Source organism: Euleptes europaea, chromosome 1 (genome assembly GCF_029931775.1).
Source record: "Euleptes europaea isolate rEulEur1 chromosome 1, rEulEur1.hap1, whole genome shotgun sequence".
NCBI classification, from domain to species: Eukaryota; Metazoa; Chordata; class Lepidosauria; order Squamata; family Sphaerodactylidae; genus Euleptes; species Euleptes europaea.
Genome location: NC_079312.1, coordinates 77,628,239 through 77,647,958, shown reverse-complemented (window position 1 = coordinate 77,647,958; position 19,720 = coordinate 77,628,239). Strand labels below are relative to the sequence as shown.

General features: G+C 47.4%; 1 protein-coding gene across 1 annotated transcript in view; it reads right to left on the bottom strand.

Annotated features, from left to right (window-relative positions):
- The window catches only part of UBA7 (ubiquitin like modifier activating enzyme 7), a 50,063-nt gene that overhangs the window by 7,204 nt on the left and 23,139 nt on the right, over positions 1 to 19,720 (bottom strand). Inside the window, exons 14-21 of the mRNA XM_056857450.1 lie at positions 18,460 to 18,656; positions 17,498 to 17,562; positions 16,357 to 16,537; positions 14,442 to 14,516; positions 13,085 to 13,268; positions 12,745 to 12,854; positions 8,510 to 8,602; positions 7,382 to 7,576 (exon numbers count right to left, since the gene is read on the bottom strand). Coding sequence (XP_056713428.1) covers positions 7,382 to 7,576; positions 8,510 to 8,602; positions 12,745 to 12,854; positions 13,085 to 13,268; positions 14,442 to 14,516; positions 16,357 to 16,537; positions 17,498 to 17,562; positions 18,460 to 18,656 — 1,100 coding nt within the window. The remainder of the gene's footprint in view (positions 1 to 7,381; positions 7,577 to 8,509; positions 8,603 to 12,744; positions 12,855 to 13,084; positions 13,269 to 14,441; positions 14,517 to 16,356; positions 16,538 to 17,497; positions 17,563 to 18,459; positions 18,657 to 19,720) is intronic.

Here is a 19,720-nt window from a genome sequence, read left to right as displayed (position 1 = left end):
AGTTTTATTCAGATCAATGCTGGGACAGGAGGAGTGCCTGAAGAACAATGGGAAGGAGGAGCCCACACATTCCCTCATGCTTCCTGCAAACTACTGGAAGGGGAGCCTGTGTCCTGAAGAATTAAAAGCAAAGCATGGTAAGGACAAAACAGAAAGAAGGGGAAAGTGTCCAGTTGGTTGGTGCAGTCAAGCATAGATTGAACACATGAAGCTGCCTTCTACTGAACCAGACCCTTGGTCCATCAAAGTCAGTATTGTCTACTCAGACTGGCAGCGGCTCTCCAGGGTCTCAGGCAGAGATTCAGGCCTAATCACCTCTTACCAAGTCCTCATGTCCCTCCCCCTGTCTGCATGGATCCAGTCAACAGATGTGCTCTGGGAGCTGCGTGCTTGGACCCTGATTGCCAGGTGTCCACTGATTTGGCCTGGGACTATGGCATGTGGGGACAGGGGGGTTAAGACCCCTGCCTTCAATTTTTCCAACGTGAAATGGTTCCATAGTGAGCTATTTGCCCTGTTGGGGAAACATGAATGTACTGATAGGCTACACATAAGTTTCCCATAATAGGGCAAAGTCTGGCTCTCTAGACCTGTTCCAGACTGGGGAAATGGGGCAGGGGGGAGGCTTAAGCTCCATCTTCCTGAGCACCTTGCCTGGGAAACGGGGCTCCGACTTACCCCGCAGAGCCCAAGGTCACTGGGCTGGGCTGTGGCGGGTGCGGGCGAACTGAAACCCCCCCCCGCCCCGAGGGTGGGCGGCTGCTGAACAGGTGGAGCCCGGGGCTTCTGGCCGGCGCGGGCTCCTCCGACATTTCAGGCAGCAGGGCGGGGAAAGGCAGCCATGTGCTCACCAGCATGTCATTAGAGGGAGCCGGTTTAAATGAGCCAATCGGGCTCGGGCTCCCAACGGGTGGGGGGGCCCTCTGGGCAGCCGGGCCTGAGGTTTCACTCAGGTCCAGCTCCCCGGCATATAAAGAGGCCACGCTCGGGGCAGCCCTCAGTCGGCTTCCGATTGTCCCTCCCACCCACCGCTGTATCATGCTGTTTGATGTTTTGTTGAATTTGTTCTTGCTCTTTCGTCACAACTTTGGGCGATTTGGCATGGGGGCCAGATTCAGTTTTGGGGGAAAGCTGGCCTGCGTGCCCTTCCCCAACATGGAGGATCCCAAGAAGGGATTTTGGGAGAGGCCGGCAGGGGACATGCCAAGATGGAGGGCTGTCAGGAACAACCACAGCACGGGGTTGTCAGGGGGCATGCCTTGCCATGTGCTGTCTAATGGCCTCCTTCCAAGTGGCAGGGGACCACACAGCTGGCTGCCGCCCTTGTGTGTCCCAGGAACTGCCATCTCAAAAGTTGCCCAGCATGGCTGGGTGTTGCGCATCGGCCTGCGATGGTGGCAGGCCGATGGTAGGATAAAGCTTCCATGCCATGCCAATGCCTTGCTGCTGCAAACAATAAAGTTGTGCCATTCCCCCAAGCTGGTTGTATGTCATCTTTGGGTCACTCTGCTGGGGGTATGGCTGGGTCTTCACTCTTAATGGGCAGGGTCTCGCCAGAGCGCCCCACACAATTAGGCACTAGCCCGGCAACTAGATCCCAAGCACAGAACTTCCTGAGCACATCTAATGACAGAAGCCAGGGCAGACGCGTGGGGGACATGAAGACTTGGTAATGTGTTATCAGGCCAACATGTTCATGCAAGCCAAGCCACTGTAGGCAGTAGACCAAATTCAAACATGCCACAACATTTTTCACCTTCTCTTTCACTGTTGGTGCATACAAACGAAAAACAGAAAGGCATGTGTGTATTCAGTTTTCCGAATCAGCTGGTGGCCATTCAGAAAGAGTTCCTTAGAAATCACTTTAAAGTGCGCAAGTGATTTCAGCCTAAGCAGGGATGCACCTTCCTCCAAGGACTTGCTTTGATTCGAAAGTGGAGAGGCTCCCCTTTGCTTGCTCCCCAGAACACTGTTTTTGGACGGGAGAGGGGACTTTGAGCTGGGAGCAAAGATTTTTCATCTGGGCCATTTGGAGCCATATGGCCTGTCCCATTTGCTCTTCTATCTACAGGGCCAGCACAGAGAGAAGCCTGCCCATCCTTCCCAAGTGCCATATGGCTTGGCCTTTCACGCCTGCAAGAACTCATTAGCACCTCTGACTCCGTTCTCCCACTTGGCACTCCTAAATCCTGCCCACATCTCTGCCCATCCACTTCCACCACCAGGGAGCTGACAGGGAGGTGGTGAATGAGGAAGCTCATCAGGCTACATTCACATCAAAAGGAGAGCATTCTAGGATTTGCTTCCGCAAACCAGCCTGACGCCTGCCACGGCAACCCTTCGAGGCACTTAGCTATGCACTGGGGTGGCGTAGAGGGACAGGTCACAATGCTGGGACTGGGGAGACAAGATATCGGGGTTCTGTTCTTAGCTACATACCCAACTTGCTTGACACCCAAATGCAAACCCCCTACCCCAATTTTCTTCCCACTCCAACTTGCCCTTCACAGTCTCTAAAATCTTATAATCCCCCCATCAACTAAGCATTGAGGAGCAAAGGTCCAGAGAATCTATTCTATCAGGGGAGATCCTTTGGCGCCAGGGCAAGAGCTCCCCTCCCCCAGTCCTTACAAACTAATGACTCCCATATGCTGCTTAATCAATTCCGTAAGTTCTTTGGACCCAGCATTGCTCTCCGTTTCTTTTTGCTGTCTACCCCATCTCTGGATGCGATTGCCTGCCCCACCCTTCCCTGATACTGCTTTCAGTTCACCCCAGCCCCCCCCCCCAACTAGGCTTTCCCCCCAGGGTTCACACTTGCATTTTTAGGAATGTAGAATTTAAGTCCATGGGTTCACTTAAGTCTAAGCAGAAGCATGGAGGTGCAGGGCTTATTGCCTTCTACTTTGACTACTGCATAGGGTTGCCAGTTCCCTCTTCACCACCGGTGGGAGGCTTTTGGGGCAGAGCCTGAGGATGGTGGGGTTTGGAGAGGGGAGGGACTTCAATGCCATACAGTCCAATTGCCAAAGCGGCTATTTTCTCCAGGTGAACTGATCCCTATTGGCTGGAGATCAGTTGTAATAACAGGAGATCTCCAGCTAGTACCTGGAGGTTGGCAACCCTACTACTGCACCATGGTCCCACTATGGTCTTCCCTTCCAGTGCTTACAGCATTCTCTATGTGGCCCCCGTTCACTCTGGGCGTCCAGCCACTCCACAGAACCAGGATTCCCCTGTCACACTGAGGAAAGCTCACACTGCAATGTGAAGTAGTCTCCTCGCCGTTTCTCGACATGGAGCTACCTCCGCGTCACACGGGCAGTCTAAAGATCTGGCTAGAGAGGCTTCCACAGAGTGGCATTATTCAGAAACCTGAGCTGTCCTTTAAAGTGCAGGACATTTGGCAACGGTAAGTGGAGTGTGTGTGCTAAGCAAGCCCTCGGGCCATGCAGTATGATCTGGGGAGGGAGGAGGAATAGAGGCGCCGAGAGCCAGCGCCGTGGAAATCACTGGAGATGGAAGAGCAGCCCTCCCCACCTTTCCTGCCCACCCCCACCCCCCTGCTCCCACCAATCTGGTTCCAATCTGCGCTTCCTGTGTAGCAGGAAGCCCCAGCCTCGCACTCCATAAACTCAAGACAAAAAGGCTTCTATTCAAACAGACGTTCTTAATTTAGCTTCTTGCTCCCCCTGCTTTCCCCCACCATTTCAGCTCTGGTTTCTCTCTCCAGAAAAGGGAGTTTTTTGCAAGGAAGCCAAGACTTGTCCCAGCCCCAGAAACTGCAAAGTCCTAGGAATGGTACATCGGAGCAGGGACAAAAGGGACACTCCAGGAAAAGATCTAGGAGGCTGAAATTGGTTCCCTATTCCCAGTTCGTTCCCTATTCCCAGTTCCTTATTCACATTTCCTGGTTCCTGATTTTGAGGACAATTCAAAAGCTCTGCACCCCAAGATATGGATTGGACCACCACATATCAGACACCCCCACATTCAGGGGACTGTGCCCTTCCAGATGGCGCATACTAGGTTCTAGTCCAAAGTCCGGTTCTTGAGCCAGCAGCTCCCAAGTGGGGTGCCCCCACCACCAATACACATGCAGACACTGCACCCCAAAATAATCTTTGGACCACCCCAAATGACACATCCCCACACTCCAGAGACTGTCCCCTACAAGAAGACATACAGTGGTGCCGGGTCCAAAAGCCAGTTCTGGCACCACTGGCTTCTTTTTGGGTCCCCCCCCCCCAGAAACCTGTATTACAAAGAAGTTTTGAATAAGGAACTGGAGCGCTGCACCCCAAAATATGGATTGGGCCACCACATATACACCCCCACATCCAGGGGACTGTGTTCTTCGAGATGGCGCATGCTGGCTCCTGGCCCAAAGTCCGGTTATTGTGCCAGCTGCTCCCAAGTGGGGTGCCCCCACCACCAATACACATGTATACACTGCACCGAAGACATACAGCGGTGCCCGGTCCAAACACCAGTTCTGGCACCACTGGCTTCTTTTTGGGTCCCCCCACCCCCCAGAAACCTGTATTGCAAATAAGTTTTGAATAAGGAACTGGGAATAGGGAACGAACTGGGAACAGGGAACCAGCTTCAGCCTCCTAAAAGATCTAGCATATGTACTTGTGTGCACACATGTATGTGCACGCACATGCGAAAACATGGCTCCTCCCATGGCCTTCTCAAATAAAAGCCCACGTAGCTTGAGAAGAGGTGGCAAAGTAGAAGCCCTATGACTGTGTCGCAGTATTTAATGCCAAGGCAGACTGCAATACAGGCAAGGAATAAAGGTAGGCCTCTGCAAACAGATGGTCTGAATATGTCCAGTTAGGGTTGCCAAGTCCGGGTTGGGAAATACCTGGAGATTTTTGGGGCGGAGCCTGAGGAGGGCAGGTTTGGAGGGGAGGGACTTCAATGCCATAGAGTCCAATTGCCAAACGGCTATTTTCTCCAGGGGAACTGATCTCTGTCGCCTACAGATCAGCTGTAATAGTTGGAGATCTCCAGTCACCACCTGGAGGTTGGTAACCCTATGTCCAGTGTAGAACAGGATACTAATGTACTAAATAAACAACCACTTTGTTTAAATGAGGGCCTTCTGAGGAATTCTTTACTAAAGAAGGCCCACAACTGACAGCAGCAAAAGTGTAGAGAACAATGATTTGTATCCAAATTATTATTTATTTACTGCATTTTTATCTTGCCATTCGTCCAAGCACCTCAGGGTAGCTCACATGGATGCCCCTCTTCACAGCAACCCTGTGAGGTAGGTTAGAGATGGCAACTAGCCCAAGGTCACCCAGAAAGCTTCATGGTAAGATAGAATCATAGAATTGGAAGGGGCCGTACAGGCCATCTAGCCCAACCCCCTGCTCAATGCAGGATCAGCCAAGAGCATCCCTGACAAGTGCTTGCCCAGCCTCTGCTTAAAGACTGACAGTGAGGGGGAGCTCACCACCTCTCTAGGTAGCCGATTCCATTGTTGAACAACTCTTACTGTAAAAAAGTTTTCCCCTAATATCCAGTTGTTACCGTTCCGCCCACAATTTAAACCCATTATTGCGAGTCCTATCATCTGCTGCCAACAGGAGCAGCTCCCTGCCCTCCTCTAAGTGACAGCCCTTCAAATACTTAAATAGAGCGATCAGGTCCCCCCTCAACCTCCTCTTCTCCAGACTGAACATTCCCAAGTCCCTCAGCCTTTCCTGGTAGGGCTTGGTCTCCAGGCCCCTGCTCATCCTCGTCACTTTCCTCTGCACCCGCTTGATTCTGTCCACATCCTTTTTGAAGTGAGGCCTCCAGATGTTACAAACAGCACACTAATGGGGTTCTCTACAACACCATCAACTATCTGTCTCCTTGGCCAGTTGCCCTGGTGTCACAAAGAGATTTATCCTTTGATACCAATTCTAGCATCATTATCCGCAAGCAAGTTTCTCTAGGAACTGAGACTAGTATAGGAAGAACACTTTCCCAAGTGTACATGCTGTTCTCAAAATATCCATCAGATGTAATCCACTGTGGGCCCGCAAGACGCTACAGGAAGAAATCACTGTCTTGCCCTGTGAGGGCTTTTTGCCAAGAAAAAGCCTTGGATTTGCCGGGCCTGCTGAATGTATTCCTGGTCAGCACTCTTTGGGCTAAAGAATTTTAAAGCCAAGTGACTATAGAGATGTGTGGAGAAGATTAACCTTGGCATCAGGGGCTGAACCCACAGAAAAGCTGTGTGGGTAGCCCAGGGCCGAAAAAAGGAGGCAAAGATCCACGGTGGTGTGCGGCTTGGCACCAGCTGTGCATGTCAGCTGCAGGTTAAAGACCATTTCCTGTGTCTGACAGCTCACAGGCAGCCTTGTCCATGCCTCTCCCTCTGCACCGCTGCTCGCCTGATACACACTCCAGGCACCGGCTTCTGAAATTAGATCCCCTTCACCGTCTGTCTGCCAGAAGGGGCTCAGGAAAGGCAAGGTCAGCAGCTGAGCGGGAGCAGCCACCCTCCCCACTGCAACAGCTCTTGGCAAGCAGCTCAGTCCCCGGCACCCAGACAAGAGGGGTGGGCTAGAAAGGCTCCCCGCCACCATCTCTGCAAGTCACTCGCTTCCCCACACTGCTGCAAGCAACAGGGCAGCCATTCCGACACCTCCTGTGGACGATGCGCGGTGGAGCAGTTCCTGCTCTCCAGTTAATGTAAGAGGTCCATCGTCAGGAGTGATGTGTGCCCACTGTGCAAATGGGCAAAGCCTTGTCTGGAAGCATCATAGAACTCAGCACCACCCGCATATTCAGACCCCTTATGCTTCTGGTTGTTGAGTAGAAGCTATAATGTCTGAAGAGGAACTTGCATGGGAAACATTTGCAGGTTGGATGCACATCTGAACGGTGCAAATCTTTTAGTCTTTCTGTCAAACATCACAGCAACAGCACAAGGACAGGAAGTGAGGAGTGCGTATCTGACTAACTGACCACAAGCACTGTAGTATCAAAAGCCACACTTGTTAGCATGGGAGGACATCAGGCCAGATAGGGACTGATGGGTTTTTTTCCGCAGAGGAGAGTAAAACTCAGAGTTAAGTTAAAGAATGTTACTGATATACTGATACCCACATGCGCATGGAAATGAAATGTCCATCAACACAGAGGCATTCAGCATGGGTAAGACATTAAATCCTATGGAAGGAAGATTTCCAGAACTATATGAGCTTTAACTCCCTGCACTGTAGTCGCCCCTGTTAGAGTTCGCACTGACTGTGAAGAACACAGCCCCACTGCTGCCATCATTAAGTATGTGAGGGAAAGCAAATCCCACTATGCTTCTGCCTTCAAGGCATGAAGAACACAGAGACCAAAGCCAAATTACAGCAGACCTCACCTCGTATGTTGGCTGGGGTGAACAGGGCTGGCATCGCTGGAGGAGAGACTCCGAGAGCCGCAGGAAAGTGCTGCGATAGGAGCTGAGACTCCTGTGTCCCCACACTAGCTTGTACAGCTCCAGGCACACCAGGCCAGCAACAGCAGCTGTGGTTGTGGCAATGGCGGGTACAATCCTGCCCACAATCCTCTTAGCCTGTTGAAATAAAACTGGACAGTCAGCAAATGATAAAGAGGCTCAATGTGTAACTTGTTTTAATAGCAGCACACAAACCAGATGACACTTTGCTCCATGTATGTGTCTTTGCACACTCTTCTATTCCAAGGGGTAAAAATCCCAACAGCACGAAGATGTTACCGCACCCCAACAAACAAGTGAACATACATTCAGATTAACATGAGGAATTAGCTTGCATGTTTGTGCAAGACACAGCAAACTGGAATCTTTTGCCAAAAGAGGTTGCTGTGAGTAGCAAGTCTTAAGTAGGAAAAGGAATACGGAGTTTATTGAGGGATTTGGTATAATAGTGGGGGGGGGCACTATACTAGTGGTAGTAAACCAAAGAACGGACACATTCCTTATCCCAATTAATACAACACAACTTACAAACATTCAGCAGAGCAACTCCAATTTGGAGCAGGAGTTAATCTTTGATCTTAAAGGTGTGCATGTGTAGAAAATGGGAAACAGTAGTTTGGAAAATGAGTGGTGGGGAGAGAGCAAAGATTACCTGTCCTATTCTGTGAAGAATTGAGATGGAAGAAGGAGGGATCCAGTGTGTGTTGGGAGTCTCTGCTGCAGCTCAACTGGTATCCAGGATCAACCTCTCTTTCTGGGCTCTAAAGCCAGGTTAGAGCCAGGAAAAGAGAATCTGATCCTTTTAGTAAGACAATAGGAAAGAATATAGGTACAGAATGGGCAATGTTCCCAGCACTACTAAGAAGACACTGTTGAAGGGAACATCATAAAAGGAGATGTCAGACCCAGCCCACACCATTCCTTCCCGGGGTCAAGCTGTGCCACCGACATCCCCTGGAACCTGTTGGAAAGGCATGTGGCAATATAGGCCTGTCCTATTTTATTCCTGGAGCTGACTGAAAATGGGAGAGTCCCGCCTCCTTTCCTCACCTGGAGTTTATCAGCAGGAGGGATGCCGTAGTTCTCAGCTCGCAGATTGGCTGCAGTTACAATGAAGTCCAAATGATAGTTGCTGTCATCATCCTGAGGGCCCCGCCATTGCGAAATCATTCACAGCCGAGAAGCAAGAGGGATATATCCAGGGGTGACAGAAGAAAAGAGAAGAGAAGGCACCTCAATGGGAATGAGACAAAGGTAACTATAGAATACACACAGGAAAGCAGGAAAGTTGACAGAGAGTATATAGCCAGGGCTGAGCAAACTGTGATTTAACGTAAATATAACAAGCACAGAACTTGGCATCCTGAGCATCCCAAGGTTTTAATTTTAGAAATAACATATGTCTGCCCCTGTGGCTGTAAAAATAGGCTTGAAAATATACAGGTAATGCTTAGTGAAAACTCACAGAACAGAGCAAGATTTCTATGCCCGTACAAATGTAATTTAGCATAGGCTTTTATTGCGGTTGAGAGCCGGGACTGGGTTGCAGGATTATGAATTCCCTCCCACACCCAACGCTCTTTCATCATTCTTCAGTATTATTTCTGTTGGATATTTATCCAAAATTTAATCAATTTTTTTTAGAATTCTTCTAGGCTGGGACTTGGGGGGGTTGGTTGAGAAAAGGAGCATGCGGTCCCAGCCTGCTGCTGATCCCATAATTCTAGTGAAAGGTTAACTTTACATTATAGTTGCACTGGCCCCTAGAAGCTCCTAGGCCTAGGTGGTACTTTAGGCCATAGGATAATACCCTTCTCCATTACCAGCAAGGACATAAAAAACATGTAAAATTAGTCAATCTAAACACATTTGTATGATTTATGCAGGTTATAGAATCCAGATTTTTCAAGCTATTCTCAACATACAAGAATCCTGCCCAAAGTACTTATATGATGGGGACAAAAAACCCAGTGGCTACTCTTTTGTAGTTAAGGAAGAGAACCTTCTGATCCTTGGCTCCTTTGGTCTCCACTGAAAGAAGGGTACAGCCTGTGTGCTGGGCCATGCAAATTCCAGGGCGAGGGCTGGGTATAAATGAGTACGGGTACCACAAATAGAGCCAGTCAATGTGGCACAGGGTTAGGGTATTAGACTAGGGAGACCTGAGTTAAAATCCTCATTTGGTCAAGATTTCCACTGGGTGACCTTGGCCCAGTCAATAGTGTCAATCCAACCAACTTTTCACTCATTCTCCTGTAGTTCCCCTTAGTAAGAAGCCCCCATGTCACGTATATGACCTTTGTACATATAGGTCCCATGATCCCAAGCATAATCTTTTTGGGTGGTCAAAGGGGACCCTTCTTCCCTTTTTCATCCATGATAAAACTAGTTGGATACATCCCTCTATCTCCAATACAATTCTGCTTCACCTATGAGGGCCAGTTCAATGGCTGGTTCAGAATGGCAAATTTCTTGGTAGTTAATGAGATTTTTGGAAGACTAGATTATTAGCAAACCACTACAACAAGCTAAGTGCAGAGTTCAGCCAAAGTTAAGCACTTTTAAATTCCACTGTTTTCAGTGGGAGAGTTACTGAGTTAACATCAATGGATTTAGAAGGGTATTTCAGGCGGGTAGGTATGAATTCTCTGCATTTCCTACCCCAAGCGTTTCTGCACTGCTCTGATCAAGCTGATTATGTTTTGCATTGTACCTTTACGTCCTGACTCCCTTCCTAGAAATACCCCTTCAACCTTCTAACTGGGATATAAGGGCTCAGAGATCTCAAATCCTACTTGTGACCTTTTCCGCCTGCTCTAGTTACTCCTGATTTTTTTGACAGTCAATCCACAAGCACTGGAATTAGTTTGGGGAGGGTTCTTCTGCATGTCTGCCACCCTGTGCATTTTTACAGTTGTGAAGTCAGTTTATATTCTTCCATACGTGGCTTAAATAATGAGGATTTTCAAGGGAGGGTACTGTCCTCATCAGTGTTGTTATGGATGGCATCACAGCACCCTCTTTTTTTAAAAAAAAAAGTCCCTAAAATATCAATATAATGTTGTAGTGTTGTAATGATAGTTTAAGCAGGTTCTCTGAATTCCCAGCTTTTGTTTTTTTAAAAAGTAAGTCTCTGTCTCCTTCCCTGCTGGAGATTTAAGGGGAAAGGCATATCTCCTCAAGGGAAGAACCTAGAGACTTACTTTTAAAAAAATAAAAGCTGGGAATTCAGAGAACATGCTTAAGCTACCATTACAACACTACAGCATTATATTGATATTTTAGGGGGGTTATTGAAATCACTCACCTCGGGGGGGGAGGGAGTGGTTTAATGATAATGACAGTTCAATGATTGGAAAGGGGTCTGGAGGTGAGTGGGACAAAGAATACCATGTGAAAATAAAAACATATCACACTAGGAAAAAAGCTGACTCCGAACTGGCTTCCAGAAAAACCTTGGGGTAAAAGTTGTCTCAAAACAACCAGAAAAAACCCAGAGGGGGGAAAAAGAGATTCTCAACATCAATCCGAGATAAAACACAATGCACATGTCACTCAGCCTTAAAAGGTCAAAGCTATATAACATCACCTACAAATAAAAATTCTAATAGAATTGTTTGACAGCATCTTTCAACTGAAACTCCAATATATGGAAAATATTCCACCTCAACTAAAATATGGGCCCCAATTCTGGCAGCTGAAGACATACTGGGATATAATCCCTACAAGATTCCCAAATCACATCTGCAGTCTGGCAGACAAGTGCTCAGTGTACACAAAAGCTTCGGTAACAGCAGCTGCAGAGCAGAAATGGACCAGTTCCCAATCCTACGTAACATATGAATAATATCATGCAGTTACCGGTGTCACCACAGCTAAATAGAACAAGACTCTCTGCTACAGTGTACTAGAAGATCAACCACTAAAGCTAAATTAAAAGCACAGCCTACTCCGACAGCTGATTATTCCCTAGCTTAAACACAATGCTGAATGTATTCCACAGGTCAAAATAGACAAGTGGCTTCAAGATCTGTGCCTGGATCCCCCAAGAATTTCTAAAATGCTAATAGAAGCTCTGACAGGACCTGGTTTGGATCAGAGCGGTGTGTGGGGAAGTAGTTTAACCCTCCCCCATGTGGTTTTGCAAATTGAAACTACCCCTTGCACATGTTACTGGCCCTTAAGGTCATCCAGGGGCTCATCTTTTTTTTTTTCTTCTGGAGCTAGTGTGGCATAATGGTTAGAGCATAGGATATGGGACGTGATGGAAAGAGCTGTCAAGTCACAGCCAATGGGTTTTCACAGCAAGAGAAATCCAGAGGTTGTTTGCCATTGCCTGCCTCTGCATAGTAACCCTGGATTTCCTGGGTCTCCCATTAGGGTTGCCAGGTCACCTCTGGCCACTGATAGGGATGGGGGGGTAGGGCTGCCAGATCCAGGTTGGGAAACTCCTGGACATTTGGGGATGAAGTCTGGGGAGGACAGGGACATCAATAGGGTACAATCAGCCTCCAAAGCATCCATTTTTTCCAGGGGGTAGGGGGGCTGATCTCTGTGGTCTGGAGATGAGTTGTAATTCCAGGGAATCCCAGGTCCCACCTGGAGGCTGGCATCCCTATCTCCCATCCAAGTAGGTGGGGGGAGGGTTGGGGTCACTGGGGGTGTGTGGGGGAGGAAGTTGTTAATTTCCTGCATTGTGCAGGGGGTTGGACTAGATGACCCTGGTGGTCCCTTTCGATTCCATGATTCTAAGTACTAACCAGGGCTGACCCTGCTTAGCTTGAAAGATCTGACAAGACTGGGCTAGCTTGGGCCATCCAGGTCAGAGTACGATATGGGAGACCCAGGTTGAAATCTACCATAGCTGTTCAGTTGGTGACCTTCTACTAGTCACTCTCTCAACCTAAGCTACTTCAGAGGATTGTTGTGAGGTTAAAATGGAGGAAAGAAGTACAGTATTGTAAGCCACTTTGGATCCCCTTTGGGGAGAAAAGCAGAGTATAAATACCTAAATAAGTACTACCAGCGCAAGGAAGGGCAGGTTCAACAGGTGAAACCATGTGAAGATAAAAAGATTAAACTTCCTTTTCATTCCCCTCGTGGCCCTAATCTGGGCCTTGGGAACCTGAAATTTCCATTTTAAAGACTTGGGAAAAATCTGTGATCTCTATCATGTCTAGTTTGTCTCCACACAGTCACCAGTGAATAATATCCTCCTTCTTTGGAATCCTGGCGTTCAGAGGGAAATTTAAAGCAAGAATGAAACATACACATATGTTTAATACCTTCTCAAAATGAATGGGCTCCATACGATAGGAGAGGAGTGCATCTTGTTCCTCCAGCTCACTCCTGAGCCTTGCCAAGTCCTGCCTCAACTCCGCCAGCCTTGTTTCATCTGCAAGACACAGTTGGAGGCAGTCTAGTAATGCAAGATCTTCAGAGCGATGCAGCAAAAAAACACATTTTCCTACTGTTCAAAAGATTAAGGTTGAATCCCATGTTTGCAATCCAACTATGTCTGGCAAGCAGTCATTCACAATTTTGACACGGGTCAGCAGAGTGCTCTACAGACTTCTCAGGACTGTTGGGATTTCTGACCTGTAAAAGATCTCCTGAACTCCTTACCAACTGTTCCCCGTGACCTCTGCATCTCTTGGTCCGTGATGGGGATGTGCACTCCATTTTGCGGCTGGAAAGGTAGTAGGCGAAAGTCAAGGAGGATCTGGCTGGCGCATCCGGCTGGTGCATTCAGCCTGTGCATCTGAGCAAAGAGGCGGCTGGCTGCCAAAAGGAAGGTCCCATGGGTGGTCTGTAAAAACATGGAGGGCAGATTCAGCAGGGATGGCCCTTCCTTCCTTTGGGGAGAGGCTGTAGATCAGTGGAAGAGCACCTGCTTGGCATACAGAAGGTCCCAATTCAATCCCTGGCATCTCCAGTTTAATAAAAGGATCAGCAAAAAGTGATGTGGAAGAACTATCTGATCCTGGAGAGCTGCTGCCAGTGTGAGTAGACAATATTGACCTTGATGGATCGATGGTCTGATTCAGAATAAGGACATTTCATGTGTGTTCACGTGTGTTCCCTAGCTCAACGTATTTTTCTTTCTTCCTTCCTTCCTTCTTTCCTTCTTCCCACAAATTCTATTGATTGTCCCTCCTTTCCATCCCAGCTAAAAATCCCCTCCCCTCCTACACAGTCATCAAAACATAACAATGTATGAAGTCTACAACCAAATTAAGAACCAAGTCATGGGCAGACCCAGGATTTCACATCGCATATGTGGCATTGCCTGAAATTTAAGTTGGTTGCACCCCAAACTTCTACACACTATAGGATGCACCTCATACTTGGCTATTTGTGGTCAGCTCACTCTTTTACTATACCAAACTGAAAGAAGAAAATCAGAGCCAACTTTTCACCTGCCAATGAGAGTTCTTTGGAACAAGTGTGTGTTGTTTCTTATAATAAATATTTGAAAAGTAGGTGTGAGGGGGGTTACCCCTGTTCACATAACAAAAATAAGAAGGCACCAATGTTGAAAGGTTATTGAACTTTTTGGCCTTTTATGCAGGGATGTTTTCCTGTGGTCACCCCGTCAACTGTTTCGGGGCTTCCTTTTGATTATGCATACCTTTTCTGCCCGTCAGAGGTCACCTCGGTCTCCCCGCGCATTTTCCCCATGTTTTCCATATGTTTTTTAGCCAGAATCTGGAAAATGAAGGCAAAACATGCAGGGAGAGCAAGGTGACCTCTGACGGACGGATAAGGCATGCATAATCAAAAGGAAGCCCCAAAGCAGTCGACAAGGGTGACTGTGGGGAAACGTCCCTGCATAAAAGGCTTTTGTTTTGTAAACTTACTTTTCGCCTTAGTTTAATATTAAGTCTAGCAAATGATCAAGTCATCTGAGTATTCCCTGACAGATGTACAATCTCCGTCTCATTCCAGAATCTTCTACTACCAAGCTGAGCTCCTTACTCACATTACTAAAGTTAAAATCCAGCTTCTCAGGGCATCGCTTGGGTCCCGACCAGAAAGGAAGTCCAGAGATTGTCTTCTGGGGATAAAGGCAGATGGGATCAGTCAGGAAGCAGTACAGGATAGAGGAAAGAAGTGCAAGGAAGGAAACTCTACTGCCCAAGGGCTGGAATGAGGCCAAACGTTTCTGCACAGTGAAGTGCTGGAAAGAGGACTGTGAGTGTGTAGTCAGAGAAGAGAAAAGAGGTCATGGGTCAAGAAAAAACGTAGGAGCCTACGCAACTGATTTTCCAGAGTTCAAACAGAAGCACTAACATTATTCATATTCCAAAAGCATTATCCACATCCTCTGGGACACTCATGTTAAGCTAAAATGGCCTTTGACAAGACTATCATGAGTGACTATTGCTGCTGGACAGTGTGACTGTTGCATTAGGCATGCTTGACCAACCTCTTTTATGCTTAAGAGCCAAAAGGAAGAACACTCATTCAGAATGGGAGGGAATAATTGCCTCAGCATCCAGAGGATGTGCAATGGGACCTGCAGCGGTATCATCATCAATGCGATCTTGTCGCTGCGATCAACAGAAAAGGAATTTGGTTATCTTTAGTTGCTGTGGGACTTCACAGCTGAGCCCTCAGCAGTATCAAAGATCTGTATGCACAAACAGTAGTAAGTGGGATGAACTAGTCCAGCATTTCTTGTGGCGTTGTTATTGTTGCAGCTCTCATGCAGCAGCAGAAGCAGCAGAAGCAGAGTTAGTTTTTATATGCCGACTTTCTCTACCACTTAAGGGAGACTCATACTGGCTTACAATCACCTTCCCTTTCCCTCCCCACAGCAGACACCCTGTGAGGTAGGTGGGTCTGAGAGAGCTCTAAGAGAACTGTGACTGGTCCTGGGTCACCCAGCTGGCTTCATGTGGAGGAGCAGGGAAACTAACATGGTTCACCAGATTAGTGTCTGCCGCTCATGTGGAGGAGTGGGGAATCAAACCTGGTTCTCCAGATTAGAGTCCACCGCTCCAAACCACCGCGCTTAACCACTACACCACACTGGCTCTCCATCCATCTAAACAGCAATCGTGGAATCACAATTGCAAGCACGTACTGGCTTGTATCCTGTATTTGTTTCTGCTTGTGCTCCTTTTCCTCTGTCGTGGCGGTGATCCTCTGCCATGGAGTTGCTCATTCCTTTCAAGGAGCCAAAGGGAGCCTAGTGCAAGAAGGATGTGCTCTGCAGCACAGGGCTGCCCCCACAACAAGAGGATGCAAGAGGGAAACAAGGTATAGGACCCAAGCCACTGCGTGGTGGTGAATATCTGAAAACTGGTCATTACTTAGGATTATTATTATTTTTTGTCATCACACAGCAAACAGTTGTGATTGCGACTCCACAATTGCTGCTGAGAGGCATAGAACTAGGGGAACAAATGCAGCTTGGGAACTGCCACAGCCACAAAAGCAGTACAGCCAGTCACTTCTAGTCTCCAACAGCTTGCTGCACGGTGCAAAGCTACAAACAATTGCATGAAAACCAATTAGAGCCACCCCATGAGAAGTTTTACAACCATCTCATAAGCGGTTGAGTGATCCAACCAAAAACAAGGAGTTAAGAGGTCAACGCTAAAGGGGTAGGACCAGTAAGGCTGCAGTGAATTATGAGCGGGCGGAAGACCATGCCAACAAAATGCATGCTTGGATGAAAGATGGGCAGTGGGAAGATCACCACTCAGTTTTAACACACTACATTAAGTGGCTGCCAACAACAGTTGCCGTATTGGGTTCCGGACATCTGGACCCCAGTTCTCAGAGCCAGAGCTAAGCAATTACAACAGAGAGAGTCAGAGAATGTTGGGGAAAGCAATGGACAAGGAATGAGGGCAGAGGGTCCACACAGAAGCTGGCTGGTGCCTCACATGGTCAGGTGGGAAGTTGTGCCGCAGCTGCTGAATATCGTGAGAGAAAAGTCGCTCCCAAAGTCTTCGAGCCCAAGCCACACAGTCCCTCCAGCTGTGTGGCTTCTCCTGAAGGCTGGCTTGTACCAGCTCGAACATCTCCAGAGCTTCCACTTCTTGGGACACTAGGAAGCTGGGATCCCTGCAGACAGTGTCCAGGAGAACATAAGAACATAAGAAAGGCCCTGCTGGATCAGACCAAGGCCCATGAAGTTTAGCAGTCTGTTCACACAGTGGCCAACCAGGGGCCTCTAGGAAGCCACAAACAAGACGACTGCAGCAGCACCATCCTGCCTGTGTTCCACCGCACCCAAAATAAAAGGCATGCTCCTCTGATACTAGAGAGAATACATATGCAGCATGACTAGTATCCATTCTAACTAATAGCCATGAATACCCCTCTCTTCCATGAATATGTCCACTCCCCTCTTAAAGCCCTCCAAGCTGGCAGCCATCACCACATCCTGGGGCAGGGAGTTACCATGTTAGTCTGTGGCAGTCAAAATAATGAGTCATGTAACACCAAGGTGCCACAAGACACCTTGTGTTCTTGTGGAGAGCGTGATTTGTCTGTGGCAACACTCCAGGAAGGAATCTGCTGTCTAGCACAACAATAAAACTAAATAAATAATTTTAAAGTGAATAATTAAAAAAAACAACCAAACAAACCTAATTATGCTGGAAAGACACCTTCATTTTAAATAATACAGTCTTAATCCTAAACAGAGTATCATCAACATTATCATTCCAGGCTCCAAAAGCAAGCACATACAAACAGGTTTTACATTTCTTATTGAAAGCCGTGAGACAGAAACACAAACAGATTTCATCCACTACTATTTCCACAGTCTTGGGGCAATCACAGTATAAGCCACATAACTATCTGAAGGCATATTAAAATTTCAGCCCAAATAAGTAGAGTCTAAAGACAGAACTACGTAGTACCCTTAGTTCCATGATTATTTTCCCCTACGACTTTTTGTTAACAGAATGCTATCATGAGAACTGCAATTGGAAAAGGGAGGCTAGTTTATTCTCACCACTGCCTTTCATGATGCCATTACCCCACAATCCCATAATCAACCACTTGAATGACACTCACCCCAGAAATTTGTTGACAGTCTCTGCTGCCATCCTGAAAAGACCATCAAACTGATCTCGGGCCCACTGCAAGGAAGAGGAAAAGAACATTGTCAGTGGCTATTTGGACTTTGTTAGAAGATCTATTACCAGTGCTATCACCTCCACCTAAGTCTATTTGGGAAACAGAGAGAGCCTGGCACAAAGGACATTCCCTAATGCAGAACTCCTTCTGACACAATACAATGGGATCAGCGTGACAGCAACCCAATTGTCCTTCTCCCCTTGGAGTGCAGAGTAGAGGCAGACCTTGGCGAAAGAGAGACTGGTGCCCCAAACAGTGTGGTCTGCCAGTTCTAACAGAACAATCTGATTAGTAACAGGATTGGAATCAGAGAGACTAAATGAAGCGGTCAAGATTCTCCTGTAAATAGCAAGATATAAAGCTACAGACTTCTGATGAAGCTGATGCGAAACAAGGATATAATCACGAAACCTTGTATGGATAGTTTGCATTGTTTGGACATAAGCGTTTTGAATATTATAAGGGTACATTTGGAATTATAAATCACCTTTTTGAAATTATATAATTTATCACATTCCGTTGTAGAGTGGTAGTTTTTTCTGTATGTATGTGCTTTGGGTACCACTCTCCTATTGGTATATTGTACAGAACGAGAAGCAGCAGCTGGAGTTCTGCATACGGTGAAGGAACTGGCCTTGCTAGTGGGTGAAACAGCTGGACCCCATTTCCTGCTGTCAGCAATGCTGACAGCCCTGGTCCTAGTGCAGCTACCTGCAAGGGTAAGTAAAAGCCCAGGGGCCAGGCAAGGCATAAAGAGAAGAACCAGTTGGCAGCTGAGACGTGAGCATTCCCTTTTCAGGGATGGACCAGCTGGAGAGCAAGGCAGGTGAGGGCAGACACTGCAGAACTTGATCAGCTAGTGAAAGAATGGAGAACTGTGGATAGGAAGAGCCCTCTACCTGGAGGGTGTGCTGGATGGTAGTGGGGAAGTGACGCAGGGTGCAAAGAGGGTACTCTTCCTCATCCTGGTCCTCAGCATGGCCATATGCCTCCGTCAGAAAGGGCACAAGGGCCTGAACGTGTCCTCTGGTGCCTAGCGTTCCAGAATCAAGCAGAGGCTTGCGGTACTGTGTGCACCGTTTACCCACATATGCTCCTGCAAGGAAAGAAAAATGAAGAGCTACAAGGGATGTGGTTCCTTTTGCAGATTCCTGCTTTCGTGGCCTGTACCTGAACGGACAACAAAAAACATTATGGCAGGAGGGAAAATTGGCTATATAACCAAGCAAAAACGGGGGGGGGGGGGGAGAATGAGAAGGTACTAAAAATGTCAGCTAGACACACTATAGTCAGATAGTACCTCCTAAAATAAAATATTACAACATTGATAGATTATAAACATATAATCTTTTAAATAAGTTCAACAAGTTATAACCTATTTACGTTGAACTAATTTAAAAGATTTTATGTTTATAATCTATCAGTGTAATATTTTAATTTAGGAGGTACTATCTGACTATAGTGTGTCTAGGAGGGGAAATGAACAGTTGACAGCATTAGCTGAACAGTAATTATGGACTTTCTGAAGCCACACTGTCTCCCTCAAAGACTGCTGAAGCACAGAGGCAGATTGGATCATATCCTACCAGTAAGGATGGGATAAAGAGAAGAGAATCCGTGGACGGTAGCCGGCACACAGCACTGTCCTGTCTGCATGGATCAAAGCATCCTCTTTCACAGGTGCCTTCCGGGCCTCCTTCCCATTTGCAGATACCAACCTTTGGTTTACAACTCAGGTGCCAAGCTGGAGATGCCACAGAGGTCTTGCCAAGTGTGTACTTAGTTGACGGCAATTTGTGCACTGACACAACATTTTGTAATGGCTATTACTTACTAACAATGATGCTTGCTAGCTGTGTGGCATTTCCCCTATATTTTCAAAGTGCAGACAATGTATTTTCAACAGTCCGGTGAGGTAGGCCAGTATTATCTTCATAATACAGGTGAGAGGGCTGAGACTGAGAGGAAAAAGCTTCCTATGGCCACCTAGTAGAGTTCATGGCTGAACTAAGATTTGACCCAGGGGCTTCCTGGCTCACAGCCGTATGACAAATATGACATCCCTTATAGCAGCACTGTTTATTATCTGGATCTGCATTTGCAACATACACTAGAAATTTTAGATTTGGACTGGGATGCCCTTGGAAGTCTGGGAAGGAA